At 36.0% G+C, this 23055-nt stretch overlaps 1 protein-coding gene across 4 annotated transcripts; it reads left to right on the top strand.

Moving 5' to 3' along the window:
* On the top strand, positions 1-22600 carry LOC106053323 (uncharacterized). Of its 4 annotated transcripts, none has more exons than XM_013208860.2 (3): positions 1-166; positions 8401-8632; positions 20026-22600. In XM_013208860.2, the coding sequence occupies exons 2-3, from the start codon at positions 8554-8556 to the stop codon at positions 21735-21737; spliced, it is 1791 nt and encodes a 596-aa protein (XP_013064314.2). In that variant the 5' UTR covers positions 1-166; positions 8401-8553; the 3' UTR covers positions 21738-22600. The 4 variants fall into 4 exon arrangements, with proteins under 4 accessions (XP_013064314.2, XP_055896120.1, XP_055896119.1 ...); XM_056040144.1 differs by lacking the exon at positions 1-166 and adding an exon at positions 167-299; XM_013208859.2 differs by lacking the exon at positions 1-166 and adding an exon at positions 5745-5977.
* The last annotated feature ends 455 nt before the right edge of the window (positions 22601-23055 follow it).

A 23055-nucleotide genomic window follows, 5' to 3' on the forward strand; every position in this document is an offset into this window, starting at 1 on the left:
TCTCATGGGCATGCTAGTCTAACACAATGGTAGGACGGTCTCACCGTGGCTGCGTGACACACATTCGTCCAAGACAAAGCTGTAACAGAAATCAATAGTCACTGAGTCACACACTATTCTGACAGTATCGTGTTCGCTAGTACGACGTGGTGATGTTACAGCTACAGTGAGTTAACATTCTTTCATCTTGAGTCTTTTCATTATAGTGCATTATTTAGTCTTATCTTTAGTTTTATCTTTAAACGACATTAGTTAATGGATTAATTTCAATCAGGTGTCTTAATCTATGTACTTTAAAGGTAATTAAAAATGTGTCACTAAAGCAAATAGCTCGTCTACACTATGCTCTGTTTGTACGCTGTGTGTAAGGCTTACGAAACACGTTCAAACCCATTAGAAAACAATAAAGAGACAAAGTCTTACAAAGGAGGACAGAAAATAAGAACCAGACAGACAGAACTTGAAAAACTAGGCTTACAAAGTATTTAAATTTTTTTTAAAAAGTACACCAGAGGCTGTAAAATTGCTCAGACAAAATGACTTTTTATTCTCATATATCATTCAGGTAAAACAAAAGATGGGTAGAACTCCATGCCCAACAATAGTACTTAGTGTACTGAGTAGGAAAAACGTTGTTTTACTGGATAATGTTATTCTTATTTTTTAAGATGAGAGTTAAAGTCAAGACCTAAAATGAGAAACCATCTATTAAACATCATTACTTTTTTTTCTAACATCGCCCACAGAGTTAATTATAAAGTTCAGCGTCAAGACGAGTAACATTATTGTGCAGGGATACTAGCTCTATTGTTATTGTCGAAATCTGTGTCCATAATTCAGATTCAAAACGAATAGCACTTCACCTTTGTTTGACATGAGAAATGAACATGTTTTCTCCACGTCCTAACAAAACTGTTTGATTTTCTAAAAAGAATATGTGATCAATACAAATACGACTTGTAAGTGGTCACATTTTTTTTTTCCCCTTTCATACAACACAAAACATCATTTTTATAAAATAAAATGACCTAGCACTATAAAGTTGTATACAGCATAACAAACTCCACACTTTAAACAACAGAACTAAATTCTTTAGATTACTGGCAAATAGAAATATTATTCCAAGAACTTTATATTATCAATAAAATACTTTAAATCAACATTTCACGCTTTTGGTCAGGCAACAGGCAATCCTATAGAATGCTGGATTTCGCACTTTGCCGTTAACATAAAATCTCCTCCTTTTGTGTGTATGTGTGTGTGTGTTTTTGTTGAACATTGAACTAAGTCAGGGGTCGGCAACCTTCTGAGTCGGAAGAACCAAAAATTACAATTTACAAAATTCCAACGTTTTGAAAGAGCCACAAACATTTTTTTCTTCCCAACAATAAATACTACTCGCATTAATTATAATAAAGTTTTTTGAAAAAAATATCTATTTATCTTTGTACAAATAGTGTTTTACACAACAAATTAGATTATATATAACTATAATATATATATATATATATATATATATTAGATAATGTTACGAGCTCATTAGACTCTTAATTATGTAAAACAAACTGTTGGGAAAATCATTAATAACATATCAATAGTAACATAGTTTACATGATTCCATCTTGGATTCTCCTCTCCCTCTAACCCTTTCAACACGTATTCGCACCATTCCATATTCACGCTATGCTGGCACGTAACAGATAATTAACTATAATTTAAGTAAAAATTTAAACTATAAAAAACATTTATGTACAACAATAACTTGTACTTCAATAACAAATATTTGAGCAAACAAATTCGATGGTAAATATGGCTTTGCATGGTTTAGAAAGTTTAGATAAATTTGGCTCATAGCTTGTTTTTAGTTTCAAACACGACTCAAAATTTTTATTTGTTGGTTGGCTTCTTTACTTTTAATTATATTCATGCAAGAGAACGCTTGCTCGCACGAATATACGGATCCGACCATAGTCAGCCTTCCAAATGCCAACTTTTTCTTCTGACTGTAGGAATCTGGAAGACTATTCTATGCGTCGAATATAAGTGCCTAATCTCGCGGCATTTCTTTTACAGCTGTACACCTTTGTTGCGTTACATGCATTTCTAGACCTTCAACCCTTCCAACCTGATTTTGAACTCTGTATACTAAACGCTACACAAATCTTTACTTTTTAAATCGATCAATAGCATGTCTAGAGATCCAGTATCAATTCCAAATGGTTAGATGTGGATTTCGGTACTATTAGACCGATCTGAATAATTTCTGCAAAAATAATAAATTAAAAAAAAACGAATTCTTCTACCAAAACATAGACTGGGTATCCCTTTCCTTGCAGTTTTAGATTCAGCTCATTTAATGTCACTGCTATATACACCATAAAGTAAAATGCTTGCTCTAATTCGGGGTGATTAATGGCTTTATCATTTAGGAATGCATTAAATTCATTCCAGCACAAATTAAAACGTTTCAGCACCTTACCTTTAGAAAGCCATCGCACTTTATTGTAAAGAAGGAGGATGGAATACGATGTCTACATTTCGTTCAGAATTCTTGAAACTGACGATGGTAGAGTGCTTTTGGCAAGAAGCTGTTCAAAATCTTGATTACCAAATCCATGATGGAAATATTTCTGCCGAAATGTTTGGACGCAAAGCGCTTCTTATTATGCAGTGAAACGTAAACATTTGAGGGTTTATTTTGCGCCAAAGAATCGTACTTGCCCCTTTATTTATTTCCTGCCATACCTCTGGCTCCATCAGTTGCTATTGAAACGATTTATTTATATCGATTATATTGTCTTTTCACACGCCATTAGCCGTATCTTTTCCTCAAGTTTGTCACGAGAGCGGTAGCAATCCTAGAAGTTTTTCTTTTGGAACTTGGTAAGACATATCAATCTGGCAAAAAAGCCAACTTTTGCCGTGTCTTTTATGCCGCAAGACTCATCCATATCAAGTGATAAGGCGGAAGAAATTTGAAGATCTTCCACCTGCAAATATGTTACATTTCAAGACATGGGGGAGGGGTGCGCTGAAAAGCGAGTACAAGTGGCTGAGAGATAGAATCAGTGCCTAATACTCGTTAATCGAATCATAACGATTTTTTTTCGATAAAATAAATAGGATTTGCGGCAGTCTAACACCCTAAAATCCGCATTTGGCTCGCGAGCCGCAGGTTGCCGACCCCTGAACTAAGTGATGGTTATACGACAAAAAAGATTGTCGATTCTATTTTAAAATTTCGTTGTCGATTGCAATTGATCAAGTTATTACAGAGGATACTGTTTGGTTTGTAACGACAAATGAAATAATGAAAACATTAGTAAATACATTTCAAAAAACAACAACTCCCGAATGAGTTTTAGTAAATCACATAAAATATTATTATCAAAGACATAATGGCTGCAATGTACATAAGAATTTTATTTGCACGCCGGAGATAACATGAACTGATCAGATTGAACATTGAACCAGGCTTAGTAAGAAGACGCCAAAAGAACTTGGGACAAAAAGTCTGTTGTAGTTGCCATGGAGTTAGGGTTATAAATTCCTAAGTAAAAAAATATTAATCGTTTTGATATTAATTCACAAAGCCGATTTAACCGATATACTCGCTAAAATGGTCGAATTTCCCAGAGCTTTTTTGACGTCTTCTGCTGACAAAAACAGACATACTGCAAGATGTTTGGCTAAACATGTAGATAATCTGATACACTAACGGTGACGTAGCCCCTCCATTGTCACTCCCACTCCTCCCCGTCAACGCACTTATTTTATTTGACTTACTTTTACATGTCTTTGAAGGACGGAATGCGTTTGTGCATCTAAAAATGCCAAAAATAAAAACAAAACGCAAAAAAAACAACAACTCACGCTGGGTCGCTGTATTTGAACCTACTTTAATGACTGACTCCAACTTAGATAACATTGCCAGCCCCTTAAACAAATCTTACTTAAATAACATTTCCAACATCTCAAGCAAGACTCAACGTCAATATGGTTTGGTTTGCAAGATGTCCTTCCATTTGTTTCTTCTATACTTTAGTTATAGCATTTACTTCCCGAGACATTTTTTTTTAAATTCAAAGTTTGGTACCTATATAAGTTTTCCATCTTACCAAGCCTGCTTAAATTTTCTGACATTTGATCGGTATGTCACCGTGTGTGCAATGTCCAGCGTGCTGTTTACAAAAAAAGTATTAGTACGGTAGCTTCTTGTGATGCCCTAAAAAAAAAAGGAAATCTAAAAGTAAAATTTTTTCCCCCCAAAATAGTGTGTATTCATCATGGGCGTAGCCAGGGGGGGGGGGGGTTGGGGTTCAACCCCCCCCTTCCCCCCCCCCCCCCCGAAATGAAATCTTCCCCCCCCCCCACCGGAGGGGGGGTGAATCGGAATTTAGTGACTGATTTTTTGCTTTGATTTTGTTTATTTTAGGTGAGATTTTAATACTAAACCATCACTTGCCCCAGCACAACCAAAGGGGTTTTGAGTTTAAACCCCCCTACCAGGGGGTTTTGAGTTTAAAACCCCCTACCAGGGGGGTTCGAGTTTAAAAACCCCTACCAGAGGGTTTTGAGTTTTAAACCCCCTACCTGGGGTTTTTGCAGTTAACTCTCCCTCTTCTATAAAACAAAAAAAAAATGCAAACGAAAATCCCCTAATTCCAAGAGCACAGTTAAGGAACATTTTGATTTTAAACCCCACTCTAAAATTTACGATAAACCCCCCTTCAACATAAAAAAAAAGCTAATTACGCACTCAAAATGTTATGAGCGTAGCTAAATGGGTTTTGACTCAGTTTGAGTTTAAATCCTACTTCAGCGGGGTTTGAAGGTAAAAAATACCTCTTTAATAATAAAAAACAAAGCAAATTATACACTCAAAATGTTAGGAGTGTAGTCAAAGGGGTTTTGAGTTTAAACTCCCCTTAAGTGGAGTTTGAAGCTAAAAAGTACCTCTTTAATATAAATAAAAGCAAATTACTTACTCTAAAATCTTTAAGCGTAGCCAAAGGGGTTTTGAGTTTAAACCCCCCGCCAGGGGGGTTTGAGGCTAAAAAATACATCTTCAGTGTTAGAAAAAAGCAAATTAAGCACTCAAAATGCTATGAGCGTTGCCAAAAGGGGGTTTGAGCTTAAACCCCCATTCAGAGGGGTTTGATGCTAAAAATACCTCTTCAATATAAAAAAAGCAAATTACACACTAAAATTATTTGAGCGTAGCCAATCCAATCGGGGGTTTTGAGTTTAAACCCCTCTTCTACAGATGGCTTTTTTTAAAAAGTTTAAAGCCCACCAGATGGTTTTGAGTTTAAATCCCCCTACAGAGAATTTTGAGGTGGAAAACCCCCAACAGATGATTTTGACGATAAAACTTCTCTTTTCGATATAAAATCTAAAGCAAACTACAGTCACTTAATTTCAAGAGCGTATTCAAGAGAGGTTACACATTTTTACCAGTGGCAGGGCTCCATTAATACCGAACCATACACAAGATAATATTATTGGTTGACATCATATAGAACTAGGTCTGGCCAAGTGGCCAAATAGGTCAAAACTAGTGACTATATATATGACTGACCTCAAACACCGGAGGATGTTACCCTTATATGTGTATTTATGTTTAGATATATATTTGTGTATATTGCACTCCAGACTGAGGAGGGTGGGTGTGGGTTTCTTTTGTTTGTTTTCCATATGTAGTCTCCCTTGCTCCAGTGTGTTCACGTGTTTTTCTCCCTGTTATTGTGATAGCGTGTTGGCAGTCTTCTGTTTGTCTTCTTGATCATAGTAATATAATGAAGTTGTATTTTAAACATCTGTGTTTGTAATTAAATGTTAAGTGATAATATAACATTCACAATACTCTCTTATTTATAATATGGCGCAATAACTTTTCAACTGTTAGCCGTTTATGATTGCCATTACTAGATCTTGATCTAGTTTTACTAGTCGAAATTTCAATTTGCTAAACCAAGTAGGTATTAATTTTGTTTTAAAATGTTTTGTAAAATGTTTTTACATATTTCGGATGTTTCTTCAGAGTTGATGATAATTTACTTCCTAGTCCAAACCTCCAGCAGGACGACGGGGGAAAGGAGCGGGCAGGGTTTGAACCCGGGACCATCGGTAAATCCGAACGACAGTCCAGCGCGTAAATCGCACGACCAGGCAAAACCTCTCCTTTTGGCGGCATGTGCACTTGCAATAAAATGGCCGCATTTATATTATAATATAACTCAAGCAAGCTACTGACAAAATACAATACCCTTTTTAGACTGAGTTTACAATGCACATCTAAAATACAATGTCCACACTGATAAATCAGTACACAAAAGATCTATATCTTTACAAAAGACCCAACTGTGTTTAGAATAAAAACATATCTAGATTTTGTATCATCTACTATAATGGTCTATACTGCTACAAACTGAAACTCTCATGAACACAACAACTTGTTAGTGTTTGAAAATAATCTTAGAATCCATTAGATTAAAAACGTGGCTTACCTTATCTACTTAAAAGATATATCTTAGTCAATAATGAATTAAAATAGATACTCATAAACATTTAATAAGCACACAAAAATAAATCTATATCTAGATTATTCTAGATGCTAACACAGATGAGACTTTTTAAAGAGGAAGTCACAAGAGAGTTTTAAAAATAACGTCACGTGACCTATGAAAAAATAAAATGTCGGACTTAAATACAAATGAAACGAGACAATCTAAACACATAATATTTTTATCAATGGGGCATACCCATTTCGTGGCCATAAATTATTGGCGCCAACTTAACATAGGCAGTACTTTCGGTCAGGTTCTCTTCGCATGTCCCGCCACTGCTTCTTAGGTAGGTCGGTGTGCTGCTCTGGCTTCCGCTAACAAACGATACGGTTTGAACGGTTCCATACTCTGGTTCCTCTGCAACGAATACGTTGATGCGGACTTTTAGCTTCAAGTTTGCTAAATAGTTCAATAGTCTACAATGAGACTGGTACAAGTCTTGAGAGAGATCAACTAAAAATACAACCAATCAGGTTGAAGACACGATGCTCAGGCAGTGGGGTAAATATCAACCGAAGTACTGGCTTAGTAAACAAGTGTCCTGAATATCGAAATATCAACCGAAGTACTGGCTTAGTAAACAAGTGTCCTGAATATCGAAATATCAACCGATGTACTGGCTTAGTAAACAAGTGTCCTAAATATCGAAATATCAACCGATATACTGGCTTAGTAAACAAGTGTCCTGAATATCGAATTATCAACCGATATACTGGCTTAGTAAACAAGTGTCCTGAATATCGAAATATCAACCGATGCTAAAGATTATTCTTGACGGCTTTAGCTTTTATGAACGTAGAGATTTAGCTTGACGACACTCGACGGTTCCCTTTGTTATTATTAAACTTAACTTCTTAATCGACATTCAGTATCTGCGTCGACTAACTTCTAATGCTGGCCTTTCGCCTGTGTTATGTGATTTATTTATTTGAGTGCTACCTCCGTTTGGTTTATCTGCAGTAGACAAAGCGCCTAACTGCAGACAGCTTCCATTAGATCAAATAACAGAAACTTAATACGCCCAATACGTTGATCTTTCTAGCGTTGAGCAGGTTCTTTCTAGCATCGGTTAGCGTCGATCTTCGTCGGGGTTGCCAAATGTTGACAATGATAATGTTGACGAAGAAGTTGAATGTGTTCTTGCGAGTTCTAATTGTATTCAATTGAGTTATTATACAAACACTCATCAAACATTACCAGTACAACAAATTGAAGGATACTGCTTGCTTAAAACTTCCAATACTTTACTATTGGGCTTAGTCCGATGTCGCTTAGTCTTTGGTGATGAAAACACGTCTTGCTCTAAGCAGTATCAAAGTAGAGTCTTCCGTTAGTTCTGTCTCCTAATGTAATATTTTTAATCTACCGTCACGTCACTACAGAAAGTCCTGATTATCGCTAACTTCTACTCGTCATCCTATTTTAATTACTACAGAAGGGAAGAGAGGCTTGAGTGAAGAAGGAAAGAAAAGATGCTAAAATTCATAAGCTAAAAGTATATTGGGGGGGGGGGGGGGCGTTTAAATGTGGCTATTTTATTGGAAGTGCAAAAGGAGAGGTTTTCGGTCAAAAAAAAAAAGAAATTAACATTATATAGACTAGAAACAAATCAGCGGGTATAGCCATTGGGTAATGCTAGCATATAAGGAACAAACAAACTCAGATTTTTAGTAGGCCTGCGACAAAAAGACGTTAGCTCTGCGGAACAAAGTATTTACAAAATTATTTAGGTAAAGTAAAGAATAAGGATAATAATTAGAAGAGAATGTTTGCATAGAAACTTAAAACACTTGGAAGTAAACTTTGTTTCTTGTCTAAATCTCACACTTAGACCCAGCTTGGCCGAACTGGATTGAAAATTAAATCAACCATCTTGAATGTGTCTTCTTCATGCGTGCTATCAACCAAGATTTACTGATTCTGATTGTGTCTTCTTCATGCATGCTATCAACCAAGATTTACTGATTCTGATTGTGTCTTCTTCATGCATGCTATCAACCAAGATTTACTGATTCTGATACTCTGGACACTCTTTGGGTTGTCAACAACATACACACAAGCAGGTTAGTTGGTACATAGTTTGTTTTCTTTTGATCACACACACACTAACTATTCGAAAGGAAACACATGGACACTATTTGACGTTGTCCACTTGTATTGCAGACTTTTCTTTTCGTCTGCGACCTAGATGCTTCCTTTCTTGTCACATTTTCGTCATAATTCTTTTTGTCTAATTACAGTATCATTTAGTGATGGGCAAAAGTGAACTAAAAAGTTGGAAACTTAATTTAACTAAAAAAACAAATTAAGGCCGATGTTTAACTAGAAAAAAAATAATTTAGTTAAAATCGTAGTTGAATAAATTTTGTAAAGTTACCAACTCTAAAGTTAAATTAAAATTTCTAAAACTTTTCAACATTGTAGCTGTTGAAACGCACAATCCTCGATTCTGGTCATGTGATATCAACAACTATGATTATCAAAATAATGATGCAACTAACAACGATTTTGTTTGCCTTTGAAGAGGGTAAAGTAAGATGCTGGTAGAAGTTATGGGAGTCAATATCTGCACTTGAAAGTAGTAGTACATGGGCGTAGCCAGGATTTTTTTTCGGGGGGTGGGGTTGTGGGGATTTCCCCCCCCCCCCGCGTTTGTATGGATGGATGTGTGTGTGTGTATGTACATAATTAATCTCTATTACATTCTGACCCTTCATTCTTTTGGAAGAGAGTTTATTGTGCCCTTGAATAGGTTCTTCCTGGATTTAGTGAAAAAATTGTAGAATTCTCGCCCTTGCTAGCAAGGGGTCTGGGGGAGCGCTGAGAGCTCCCCTAGCACTATTTCTGGTATTGAAAGCCAACTAAATGCATTTTCTGAGGTACCTACAGTGCATTATTTTGCTATTTAAAAGTTTTATTTCAAAAACCTAATGTGCTATTCTTACTGACTTAAACCCTCCAGCGCCGTTCGGCGCATTAGCTGGCAAGCTGTTTCCACAAAAATCTGTCACTGGCAATGTCTGAAGCCTCTTCCCACCTGCTCGGAGGACCTCCATGAAAGTGTAGTGCCAAGTTGTACTAGGATGTCATCGCAACTCTTATTATGTGTAATTCTTTTTGTCGGAGAATCTGTCCCACAAACCTAAGGCGACGCTCTGTCACAACCTTACTAAGGGGTCGACTCCAACTTCGGCGAAGGTTTTCCTTGATTTAGACCCGATCTCTATAACTGACTTCTAAAATCCGTCTTAGCCATCTTTGTAGAGCCACATTTAGTACTTTTCAATTTCATTGCACTTTATTAATGGAGCCCAGCCACTGGTAGACATGTGTAACTTCTCTTGACTACAATCTTGGAATTTGGTGACTATTTTGCTTTAGATTTTATATCGAAAAAGGAAGTTTTATCGTAAAAAATCATCTGTTGGGGGTTTTAAACTAAAAAATCTATGGAGTTTTTTTTGTTCAATTCAAAACCCCATTTAGCTGCGGTCATAGAATTTGGTGACTGTAGTTTGCTTTAAAATAATATTGAAGAGAGGTTTTCAACTCAAAACGCTCTGTAGTGGAATTTTAAACTCAAAACCATGTGGAGGGGTTTTAAACTTTAAAAAAAAAGCCATCTGTAGGAGGGGGATTTAAACTCCAAACCCCTCATTAGCTTAGCTACGCTCAGAAAATTTTGGTGTGTAATTTTTAGCGGCCCCCGAAAGGGGAAAAGACGCTATTAGTTTTGTGCGAAATGTCTGTCCGTCTGTCCCATTTAGATCTCGTAAAGTAGAAAAGATATTGAAAATCCAACATCACAATATTTTAGACCATTCAAAGTTCTGATGCGACGGCTACTTTTTTTTTCTGAAAGAGAAAAATTTAATTTTTAAAATCACTTATGCATGCAGCTTTTTAACGAGAAAAAGCTAAGTAGTATGCATTATAAGTTAGACCTAATTTAAAACGAATAGTAATTTTGTAAACTGCATTTTCTTAAATTATATTCCTAGCAGTGACTACACTGTATAATTTATTTTCTGAGAACTCGAATAAGAGATTGAGTCTTTTCAAAACAATTACATCAATTATAGGACTTTAGGAGAGGCGCGGTAGCTGAGCGGTAATGCGCCTGGCTTCCGAACCGGGGTCCCGGGTTCGAATCCTGGTGAAGACTGGGATTTTCAACTTCGGAATCCTTGGGCGCCTCTGAGTCCACCCAGACCTGACATTAGTTGGGGAAAAGTAAAGGCGGTTGGTCGTTGTGCTGGCTACATGACACCCTCGTTAACCGTAGGCCACAAAAGCAGATGAACTTTACATCATCTGCCCTATAGACCACAAGGTCTGAAAGGGGAACTAGTTAGGCCAGGTTCACATCTAACTTTGCATTCACTTGCACCTATCCTTTGATGTGCTGGACCGTTGGGGCACTACATAAGATCTGTCAACCTTCTTTCTCCATTCTTATCTCTCATTTGTCTTTGATATAATTTCATCGGAGGTTCTTTCTGAAAATATTGAAGCCTGCCTGTGTGGACCACTTCGGGGGCCGATTTTGAGTTTGTGTTTCCACACAAACTGTCTTTGTAACCTTGTTTTTTTTATATAGAAGAGGTATTTTTTAGCATCGAAACCCTCTGAAGGAGGATTAAAACTCCAATCCCCCTTTGGCTACGCTCATAGCATTTTGAGTGCGTAATTTGCTTTTTTTTTTTAATATTCAAGAGGTATTTTTCAACTTCAAACCCTGCTGGCAGGGGGTTTTAAACTCAAAACCCTTTTGGCTACGCTCATAGATTTTATAGTGTGTAATTTGCTTTTTTTTATATTGAAGAGGTACTTTTTAGCTTCAAACCCCAACTGGAGAGGGGGGGGGGTTAAACTCAAAACCCCTTTGGCTACGCTCATAGAATTTTGAGTGTGTGATTTGCTTTTTTTATATTGAGAGGGGGTCTATCGTAATTTTTTGGAGTAAGTTTTAAAGTCAAAATCTTTCCTAGCTGTTTTCTTGAAATTTGGGGATTGTCGTTTGCATTTTTTTTAGTTTTGTTTATAGAAGAGGGGGATTTAACTGCAAAACCCCTGGTGGGGGGTTTTAAACTCAAAACCCCCCCTGGTAGAGTTTTTTTTTTATCTCAAAACCTCCTGATAGGGTTTTTTTTAAACTCAAAACCCCCTCGGCTATGCTGTGGTAAGTGATGATTTAGTATTAAAATCTCACCTAAAATCCTATACTCTTAAGCGAGCAATTCTTGTATGTATGTATATATCCTATACTCTTAAGCGAGCAATTCTTGTATGTATGTATGTATGTATGTATGTATATATATTTATATTTATATATATATATAAATTTTATTTCGAAAACGGCTCTAACGATTTTCTTTAAAAGTTCACGGTATGTGCATAATAGTGAGAAAAAAATTCTCAACTCATTGGCCACATCGGGAAAACTCGAGGTCGACCGTTATATTGGTTTGAAAATGCCTCATTATCGAAAAATTAATTTTGGCTAGAATGTTTTATGAATGAAATTTTCTATATGACGTCAATGGGAAAAAAACGTGACACCGCTTACGTCACTAGGCTCACAGCAGTACACTAAGACATTTCTTCGCAAACAAGAAAAAGTTTTAATGATTCAATTGGCGTAATTAAACATTTGCGCACCATCTTATTGTACATTGATCCATTATGAAACTATGGAAGAAAAATAATGAAATTAAATATCTTAATGTATAATTAGTTATTGTGTTTTAAAGGATTTATAAATTGTTTACACTTTAATTCCGTACACCTGTAGGTAGCTTTTACTTTGTTATTATTTTGCTGGTGAATTATTGCAATGTGTTTAAGCTTCGAAGTCTACTGTACAATACCAAAACATAGGAAATTGTCATAACACAGCTTATCTATGCCTTACTTGCACAACCAGGGCCGGCCCTAATATTTGCGGGGCCCTATGTGAAATGGATTGCGCGCGGACCAGTAAGGGTAGGGATAAGTGAAAATAAAACTTTGTATTAGAAAGTAAATTCGTATTTGCATTACATTTTTATTAAATGAAAGCTGACGATGCCGTTTTTATATATCACGCGTAGGACTGGCGTTTACCATATTGATTGACACCCCAAAATGACAATTTTGTCTTTTTCTTATGAGTTTCAGATTTCCAGGAGCTCCTTGAAAACAAGGAGACCACGGGAACTCTATTATAAATTATAATGGTTTAATTTAATAATTTACACCTAGAATTAGCGCGGGGCTTATGAACCTTCAGGGCCCACTGCGGCAGCATAGGCCTAAGGATGGCCCTGATGATATCCAGCTCGCGGTCAACGGTTAACAAGTAAACCTCAGTAAAGAATGTTCCAGAAGTCACCCAATAAAACATACTCAGCCCAAAGATCACCGCACATAGACATCTTAAAATCTTAAAATCCGACAGTCACGCTTTGCGTGGCACTTATTCCGCATGGGGGACGAACATATTTTGACAATCTTTTTTTTAGTAAGCTGAAAGGTTGTCGGAGTAGCAGAGATGTCTCACAATAACGCTTCTTTACAATACTAATGTGATGTTTTTAAGTCTCTTAGAAAAGAAATGCGCGATTTTACTTTGTTACTAGGTGCACGTTTTACACTATAACGTAGAGATTTTGCATCCTTTGGTGATTCTTACTAAAGCCATAATATTAGTGAGAAATGCAGTATTTCCCGTGGCTGCGCAGCCCCAGCTGTGACCTACATATTTTGCCACATCCAGGGCAAGCATAACCATTGTCCGCAGGTGGTCGATTTAGATTTTCTTTTCGCCGTCTGCGTTTGTCCTCGGCAGCAGATTTTCTTTTGGTCTCAAATGTGTATCACCGCGGCCTTCGTAAGTGACCTCCAGCTGTCTCGTTCGGAGGCCGCATACAACCAGGTGCTTTCTTCTATGTCAGCCAAGGAAAGTTGACGCCTAAGTTGGTATTTGAAGCGTTTCCGTGGGGCGCCTCTGTTACGTTTACCATTTTTTAGCTCACCAAAAAAAGACTGCCTTTGGCATACGTTCGTCTCCAATACGGGATACGTGCCATACCCAGTGCAACTGTCGGACCATAATAAGTCCCTCTATACTGTCCATACCGGCGTTGGCAAGGACATCGCTGTTTGTAGTGCGGTCCTGCCACCGTATGTCCATGATGGAGCGCAAGCATCTTTTGTGAAAGCACTCAAGAATTCTTAGTTGTTTTCTGTAAAGTGTCCATGTCTTAGAGCCATAATGAATATATTAATTGCAATATTAAATGTCAGAAAGTAACCATTTTAGAAGTTACACTGCAAAGACTTTATTCCAAGCCTATAACAGACCAATAGTTTTACCCGAAAGAAGCAATGTAAAACGTTAAGACGTGAGCTGTGGTTTTCTATAGGCGTATTGTTGGGGGGACTTTCTATTCTAAACGCCATGTACATTTACATTGAGAACTGACAGAACGAAAAAAAACTCTTCGGATTGATAGTCTTTACCCGATCGTTCATTTTCGTAATTACAACAATATTCCCAAAATGACTTCGGGTATATATCCTTCCTTAACAAATTATTCACCCGAGCGAGGCTCGGTCACCTGATATTATTTATATATATATATATATATATATATATATATAAATTTTATTTCAAAAACGGCTCTAACGATTTTCTTTAAAATTTTAAGGTATGTGCATATTAGTGAGAAAAAAATTCTCAACTCATTGGCCACATCGGGAAAACTCGAGGTCGACCGTTATATCGGTTTGAAAATGCCTCATTATCGAAAAATTAATTTTGGCTAGAATGTTTTATGAATGAAAATTTTCCATGACGTAAACGGGAAAAACGCTGCTTACGTCACTAGGCTTACCGCAGTATACTAAAATATTTCGTTGCAAACAAGAACGAGTTCTAAAAGATCAATAGACCTAATTAAACATTTGCGCACCATCTTACTGTAGATTGATTTATTATAGAACCATGAAAGAAAAGTAATGAAATTAAATGTGCCGATATATGATTAGTTATAGTGTTTTAAGTGCTTAATAAGTTGTTTACACTTTAATTGTGTAGAGCGGTGTAGATACCTTTTACTTTGTTGTTTATTTTGCTGGTGACCTCCAGCTGACCAAAAAAGACTGCCTTTGGCATGCGTTCGTCTGAGATTCGTCTCCCATACAGGATACTGCTCTGTCCAGCGTAACTGTCGGACTTAAAGAATTCCCTCTATACAAAGGCCGCGGATACACATTTGAGACCAAAAGAAAATTTGCTGCCGAGGACAGACGCAGACGCTAAAAGAAAATCTTAATCGAGCACCGCGGACAATGGTTATGCTTGCCCTGGATGTGGCAAGATATGTAGGTCACAGCTGCAATCCTCATTAATTTTCGGACTCTAAGACAAGCCTTATTATTATTATTATTTTGCTGGTGAATTATTACCATGTGTTCATGCTTCGGTGTCTACTGTCCTGTACCAAAACAAAGGAAATGGTCATAACACAACTTCTCTACGCCTTACTTGCTCACACTAAACATGATATCCATCTAGCGGTCAACGAATTTGCGTACACTGCAGCCTCTTTTGATTTAACTATAAACCTCGGTAAAAAGCTTTGAGTTAGGGCCAGGAGAGATCTGAATGGATGGATATGTAAAAGCAGGCCATAGCACCACTAGGATAGATGGATGGCAAAAGCCGGTATGAACTTCCTATAGTCCAACAGTCAGGCTGGGCAGGGCACGTATCCCGTATGGGTAACGAGCATATTGTTTGGCGTAACAGAGGTGCCCCACGGAAACGTTTCTTTAGAAAACTAATGCCATGATTTAAGTCTAATAAGAAAAAATTCGCCATTTTACTTTGTCACTAAGTGCATGTTTTACCCTATAACGTAGAGAAGTAACACTGCGAAGACTTTCTTCCAAGCCAATAATAGTAGGCCTACAATAGTTTTACGCAAAAGATGGATTGTAAAACTATAAGACGGACGTGAGCTGTAGTTTGTCTAGACTGTAGGAGGACTTAAAAGACTTTAAATTTAATCGACATGTACAATTAGGCCTACAATTAGAACTAACAGAATACTAAAACAACTCCTCAGATTAGTAGTCTTTATCCGATCGTTCATTTTCGTAATTACAAGAATATTCCCAAAATGACTTCGGGTATATATTTAAGAGAGCGAGGTTCGGCCACCTGGTACAAAAATATTCTCAAAATGACTTCGGGCATATATCCTTCCTTAACAAATTATTCATCCGAGCGAGGCTCGGTCACCTGATATTAAACAAAATGAAAGTAAAAAATCAGTCACTGAATTCCCGCAGGGGGGGGATTTCATTTCGGGGGGGGGGGGGTGAACCCAAAAACCCTCCCCTGGCTACGCCCATGAGTATTATTAATTTTTTTTTAATTTAGTTTAACCATATCTTATCTTATCTTATATAATACAGACTTTACTTCAAAAAAAAAAAATGATTACGTCGTACGCGTCATGCATTTAGTCATGCATATTAACCAATGACCTAAATTTCCTGGCTAGCTCAGGCAACCCATTCCGTGCTCTAATAGCACTAGGGAAGAAGGAGCATTTGTACACATTTTTCCTAGCATATAGAACGAGGGATGTGCCTTTATCTTTGTGTCTTTCTGAGTATTTTATTAAATTGTTCTTTGTATTTGAAGATAATGGTTCAGTATTTTATGTATAATTGCTACTTTACTTTTTCAAGTCTACTATCCTGAAGGTTGTCTAAATTTAGTGATTTTACTAAAGTCAAATGTGAATATTCGTTTGTTATGAATCTCACTGCTCTATTTTGTGTCTGTTCCAGTTTCTTAATGTTTTCTTGAGTTGAGGGGTCCCAAACTTAGGATGCATATTCTATTATTGGCCTAACCAAGGTTAAATAACATTTTAGTTTTATGTTCTTATTTGATTTATAGAAATTTATTTTAATAAACTCTAATGCTTTGTTTGATTTTTTGATAGTTTCATCAATATGTGGATTCCATGACAGTTTTTCATTTGTTATAACACCTAGGTATTTTGCATTTTTAGTCTGTGTTACTGGTTTACCGTGAATAAGATAAGTGGAATTAAGTTTGAATTTTGTTTTAGTTTTTTTTTTTTACTCTTAACAACTGACATTTTTCTGGGTGGAAAGACATGCTCCAATTTGATTCCCATTTCTGTAATTCATCTAATTCTCTTTGTAAAATATCTGTGTCTTGTTGTTTTTATTGTTTTATATATTATGCAATCGTCTGCAAATAATCTAACTTTTGTTCCTGAAGTAATGCAATTTGGTAAATCATTTATGTAAATTAAAAATAGTAGTGAACCCAAGACTGTTCCTTGAGGTACACCTGAGTTTACTGTTACTGGTGTTGATTTAGAGCCATTTATTATTACAGTTTGTTCTCTCCCAATCAGAAAATCTTTAATCCACTGATGCAATGGACCATCAATGCCAAATATTTTAATTTTTTAAGCAAATTATGGTGGGGAACTTTGCCAAAAGCCTTGGAAAAATCTAGTAAGATAGCATCTATTTCATCACTATCATTGAATCATATTTTGAAATTCATGATAAACTTTTAGTTGAACTACTTTATTTTAGTTGAAACTTTATTTTAGTTGAAACTTTATTTTAGTTGAAACTTTGTTTTAGTTTATCTTTTAAATTTAGTTTAGTTCACATCATTAAGTATCATTGGTTTTTTTTTATTGTTCTATAAATTATACAATCGTCTGCAAATTATCTGACTTAACTAGCTCCTTAACTAATGCAATTTGTTAAATCATTTATGTAAATTGTGGGTCTAAGAGTGCTCCTTAAGGTACACCTGAGTTTATTGCTATTGGTGTTGATTTAAAGCCATTTATTATTACAGTTTGTTCTTATCCTATCTTCGAGATCTCCAAAAAGGTTCGAGATAAATCCCTTTTATGAACCTTTGACCCTGGAAAGGATTTTATCCCGTGGTCAGGATAAGGAATGCGCTCTTCTACCGACCCCTCTGTCTGAAGACCCCATAAACTAGAACAGAGTTTCCAAAACTTTTGACCATGTGTACCCCTTTTATAATTTTTATAATGCGAGGCCGCAGGCCGAGCCCACGAGGGGAGACTTATAATGTATTGAGCTCTGTGGAAGGGCCATCACCACCCGTATGACCCCTTGCTGGGGAACGGTGCCATGGATGCGGACTGGGTAGTAAGTTGAAGCAAGTTGGTGCTTAAGCTGCTCTTCAAAACGTTTCTATGAGGCACCTCTGTTTCATCGACCAACTTTCAACTCACCAAAAAGGACTGCTTTAGGCATACGTTCGTCCCCTATACGGAATACGTGCCCTGCCCAGCGTATCTGTCGGACTATAAGAAGTCCCTCTATACTTTCCATACCATAAAGACATCGTTGTTTGTATTGCGGTCTTGCCACCATGTGTCCAAGATGGAGCGCAAGCATCTTTGGTGAAAGCGTTCAAGTAGTCTTAGTTGCTTTCTGTATAGTACCCATATCTCATATCCATATAGAAAGGTCGAGAGAACCACTGCTTGGTTTGCAATTTATTCCACCAATCTCTCGCCTGAAGGCATCCAAAATGCACTACTGGCCCTGGCTGGCCGGAAGGCTATCAACTTCCCTTGAAAGCGATGAGTCATTTGACAATACGCTTCCTAGATTTGGTATACCACGTTAAAGGGGTGTCCATTTACGGTGATCGTTGGGTGACTTCTGGAACATGACTTCTGTTTTCCTGAGGTTTATAGATAAACCAAAAAGAGATCATGTTCGTTGTGAGCTAATAGGGCACAATCATCGGCATAGTAGACACATTTCGCTTTAAGTGAAACTTGTCATATAAGCCTTCGTGCGATCGCTGCCTCATCTGACCCAGCTTTAAAAAAAAAAGAATTATATTTCTGTCTTGCAACTGAACATCATTTACATCAATATCCCAATTAACAATGTATCTTATGCATGACAATACTTCAATTACATGTCAATGTGTGTGTTTAAACCTGAATATATCAAGAATTCAATTCGATTATTTGATACTATGCCATTGCAGTAAGAAAAAGAAGAAAAAGCCTAAAAAAGGGAGAGAATGTCTTTTTTTTTTTGTATTACGTTTGATAACTGTAAGTAAATAGGAATAATTACAAGTTATATACTAATAAGATATATATTTGAATACTTATTTCAACTTTCCACTTAAACTTAAGGCTTAATTTATAGACGTAGATAACCAGAAAGATCAGAATTGAATAATAATGATAATAATAATAATTTGACCTAGAAATGAAGTGTAGATTTAGATGAATATAAACTTATTTGATTAGGTAACGTTAAGGCTAGCCACAGACCTTATATATTTTACTGAATATGGAGATCTCTAACACTACACAAGAATGTCCTGTACAGCTTCATAAAGCTGAAACAAGGCGTTGTTTTGAAAAGTAGTTCTAAGAAGTCAAGTTTTTCTTTCAACCCTAACCTATGTAATAGAACATCGAATATAAAAGCACTCTCGTCTCATAATTATAATTTTGCAATTTTTAGAAAGATCTAGATAATCAATCTATTTAAATATACAATTTAACATCATAAGATAATTAAAATCAATACTTTAATTATTTCGATCTAGATCTAGGATTTTCGAAACATAATCTCAATGGAAACTAACACGATATGGCTTTATATCATAGAGTTGCGTAAATATATAGTTCTTTGATTAATATTAATAATAGCTCATTCTGTTTAAAATTCGCAAAATAATATTGCATTATTTCTAAACCAAACTACAGAAAAGATTTTCTTACATTTGGGGCGACTTCCCTAACAGTTTGAAAAATAGTTACGTACCTAATAATCTGTATATTTAGGTGATCTGACCATTATCGGATAAGAATTAGTTTCCTTTTTCATTCTAGGTTTAATATATATTGGTCTGTGGTTAGGGTTAGGGTTCATGCTTTCCAAATTGTTCTCACGGTAAAATGAAAAGAAGAACGTATAGAGCTCACAAAATAAACTGAAAACAAACATCCATTTAGTCATGTGAGCCAACTCGTCATGTTGGCCCTTAGAATTCAGTCACATGAGACGGCTGTTTCAAAGCGCCGTAACGGCCCTGTCGACTTTCGACACGGCGTAATGTGAAAGTTCATGTGCCCATTTTCAGTAGTATGTTTTTTCCCGTCACGTCAAAAAAAAAAAAAAACACACACAAAAAACCACACCGGGTTAGGGTTAGGGTGAGGTATATCAATACAAAGTGAAAACAATTCGTCCTCAACACAAAAGTCGAGGCAGAAGTTGGTCTTATAAAGCTAAGGTGTTCTCCACCGGTGACATTAACCAAAAATATTCAATATTAATATATTGTCATGAAATTATTTGTATTATATTACATTATTTTAAACTATCTTTACAGTGCGTCCATTAACATGTGAACAGATTAATTGTCAAAATAAAAATGCATGTCAAGTGAAGCTCATCAATGGTACCCAAGTGTCCAATGCCACATGTAAGTGTCAAGGTCAGTGGACAGGTTACGAATGTGAATTGAAACTGCACCTGTCCCTATTGCAATTAACGCAGGACTTAGTGACATTCCATGTTGAAGCAAAACATTGGCTTTCTGCCGAGAAACCAAAATGGGATGAAAACAGTCATGTCCAGTTCCTCAGCATCACGGACTTAGCAATATCAATACAAAGTGGAAACACTTCGGATCAATGTTTAGTCTTACATCAGCGTCACCTAGACAACACCATCCAACTGTACGGTTTAAAGAAGAATGAACATTATTTTGTGTGTATATCAAGTAGTCCATTAGATTCCTGCACTGTGCTGGGTCAAGGGCATGAACTAAGTAACTGTGTCTATTTTGAATACATACCAAACGATGCGAACGAGTCCAATGTTGCTTCTATAATTGTATGTACGGTGATGGCTGCTTTTATTTTTGCAAGTATTGTTTATATTGTCACAAATAAATGTAATATGCTTTGTTACTATTTATTTCATCCAATGTGTCACAACTGCAGGAAGAATAAGAAACTTTCGGTGAATAAATTGATTGACAGTCCAGGAGAAGAAATATTAATGCCGCCTGACTTTTCCCTAGAACTGCTTTCCCATCAGTGGTTCGTAGATCAAGAAGATAACTCAGATTTTATTAGATCAGAAACAATGCAAAGTACTCAAACACTGGACTCAACAATTTCGTTTAGTCACTCAACTTGTCAGGATCAAATCAGTGGTGTTTCTTCCATTAGTTTTGACAAAACCTATTCTAAAGAAACTAGTTCAGCAGAAAATCTGAAAAAAAGACATCACTATGGAGAACAAGAAATGCAACATTTAAAACATTTAATAAAAAATCAATTTTCCTCAGATAATTGGCTGACAGTTCCTCTAAACAATTCACATCAATTCACCTCTTGGCAGGACTGTTTACTTGCTCACAGTCAAGAATCTGAATTGTCTCCCGCCTATTTGTCCCAAACTTTACCTCGAACTACAAAACTATTAAAAAGACCTTCAACATTAACATTGCCTTTAAATACATTTCTTCAAGAAGATGGTTATGGTTCAAACATTATATCACCTCATGGTCCTATCACAAAAATGATGTCACCTTTTAAACTTGACAATCGTCTAGATTATTTTGATCACAATTCTAAGATGGTTCGACGTTTCAAAAGAAATCAACGTAGCAGTGACGATGATGAATTTGAAAATCTCCAGTCTCCGTTAGCACTGGATCGCATCAAGGCATCCAAGCAGAAATCACTATCCAGTAGGAGTTGTTCAGCAAGCTGTAGATCATGGCCTAAGTTAAGTTCCTTTTCAATATTCGTTGATCATCCTTCAGACTATTGGATCCCACCATTCTCACATTTGAACTTGAATCACGAGGAAGATGTCACATCATTAACATCTGCAGATTTGTGCTCAGATTTGAATTCTGGAAGTCTGAGCTCTAAAGATTCTATATTGTCTTATGAAGGGGACAGTAGTAACCTTGTTACACCATTTCAAGTTGAATCTGATTCTGATGATACTTATACAGATATAGAATCTATGAACTGTTCGGTAGAAACGCTTAATGCATCATCCTTTATTAATTCAATTGTTTAGACCGTGTGTGGTATTTATACATTTCAGAAGCGAATTCGATTTACTTTAGAGTAAACATGTGTTTTTAAGATGTACAATATGTATTGAAAGTTTAGTGTTTGTTATTTGTAATCAGACTACATTAATTAACCTTACATTTGTTAATGTTTGTGCCCATTTAAATTCTTTAAGTATTTTTTAGATCTTGATTTCAAATATTATAAGTGAAAATAAAGACAAATTTATATCTGACCGTTATGTAGGCTACGTAACTCTTTTTCAAGCTGTTAGGGAATTCGCCATGAATCTTAGAAAGTCGCTCTTCTGTCATAGAAAAGTTTAGAAATCCCATATTGCTGATTTTAAATAGAATGGGCTATTAATCACATAACTATATATTTACGCAACTCTTTGATTGAAAGCTATTTCCTGTTAGTTACCATAGAGACAGTGGCGTCACTAGGTGTTGGGTGGGGTGGGGTCCTCACCTTTAGGGGAGTGACACCAATGTGAAAAAAAAATAAAAATTGAAATAACTAACATTTAGAAAAAGCAAATTGTTAGTGACTAAATATTGGAACGTGTTATTCACAATTAATATGTATATAATATATGTACATTTCATTTTAAATTTTGGCTAAACACATTTTAATTTTTTTAATGAAATTCGAACAAAATTTCCATAACAATACATCATACTTTATATCACAGACAAAACTTGAAAGCTTACTATCAGTTGTAAACAAGCTGAATGAACATTGTTTTATTTTACCGCTCAACCAAATCTGTATAACATTTACTTCATTTATGTGGTCAACATGCTTGACTAATATTTTGTACAAATTTGAAGGTTAAAATTTTATTAAATGATTAAATCAGTGGACTATGTTTTGTATTTTAATGAGTCAAAGTAAAAAACTATCTTTGCAAAGTGTAGATCTTAACATTAGATCTAGATCCTTTCGATCTTGTCTAATGTAAACATGGTTCTATGACCTAGATCCATGAAATAGTAATACTTTCATAGATTTATGCATCTTTTTTTTTTTTTTGAGGTCTTTAGCTTGTTCTAAAACTAGTTTACAAACGTTACTGTTCCAGTTAGTACCCACGGAATATTTCTGTCACGTTTTATCTAGATTGGTCAAACGGTTTTGATTTCTATGCGGGTTAAATAAATACATACATACATACATACATACGCCTTACTTTATGGTTTATATTATAGATATATAGGTCTGTGATTTAGACATAGTCGAAATAAAGAAGAACGTTCTTTGAGGTAGATCCAGATGTTGGCGAGCTGCTGAACACCATGCAGGACCTGTTAATAGAACTA

The sequence above is a fragment of the Biomphalaria glabrata genome, chromosome 9 (genome assembly GCF_947242115.1).
Source record: "Biomphalaria glabrata chromosome 9, xgBioGlab47.1, whole genome shotgun sequence".
NCBI classification, from domain to species: Eukaryota; Metazoa; Mollusca; class Gastropoda; family Planorbidae; genus Biomphalaria; species Biomphalaria glabrata.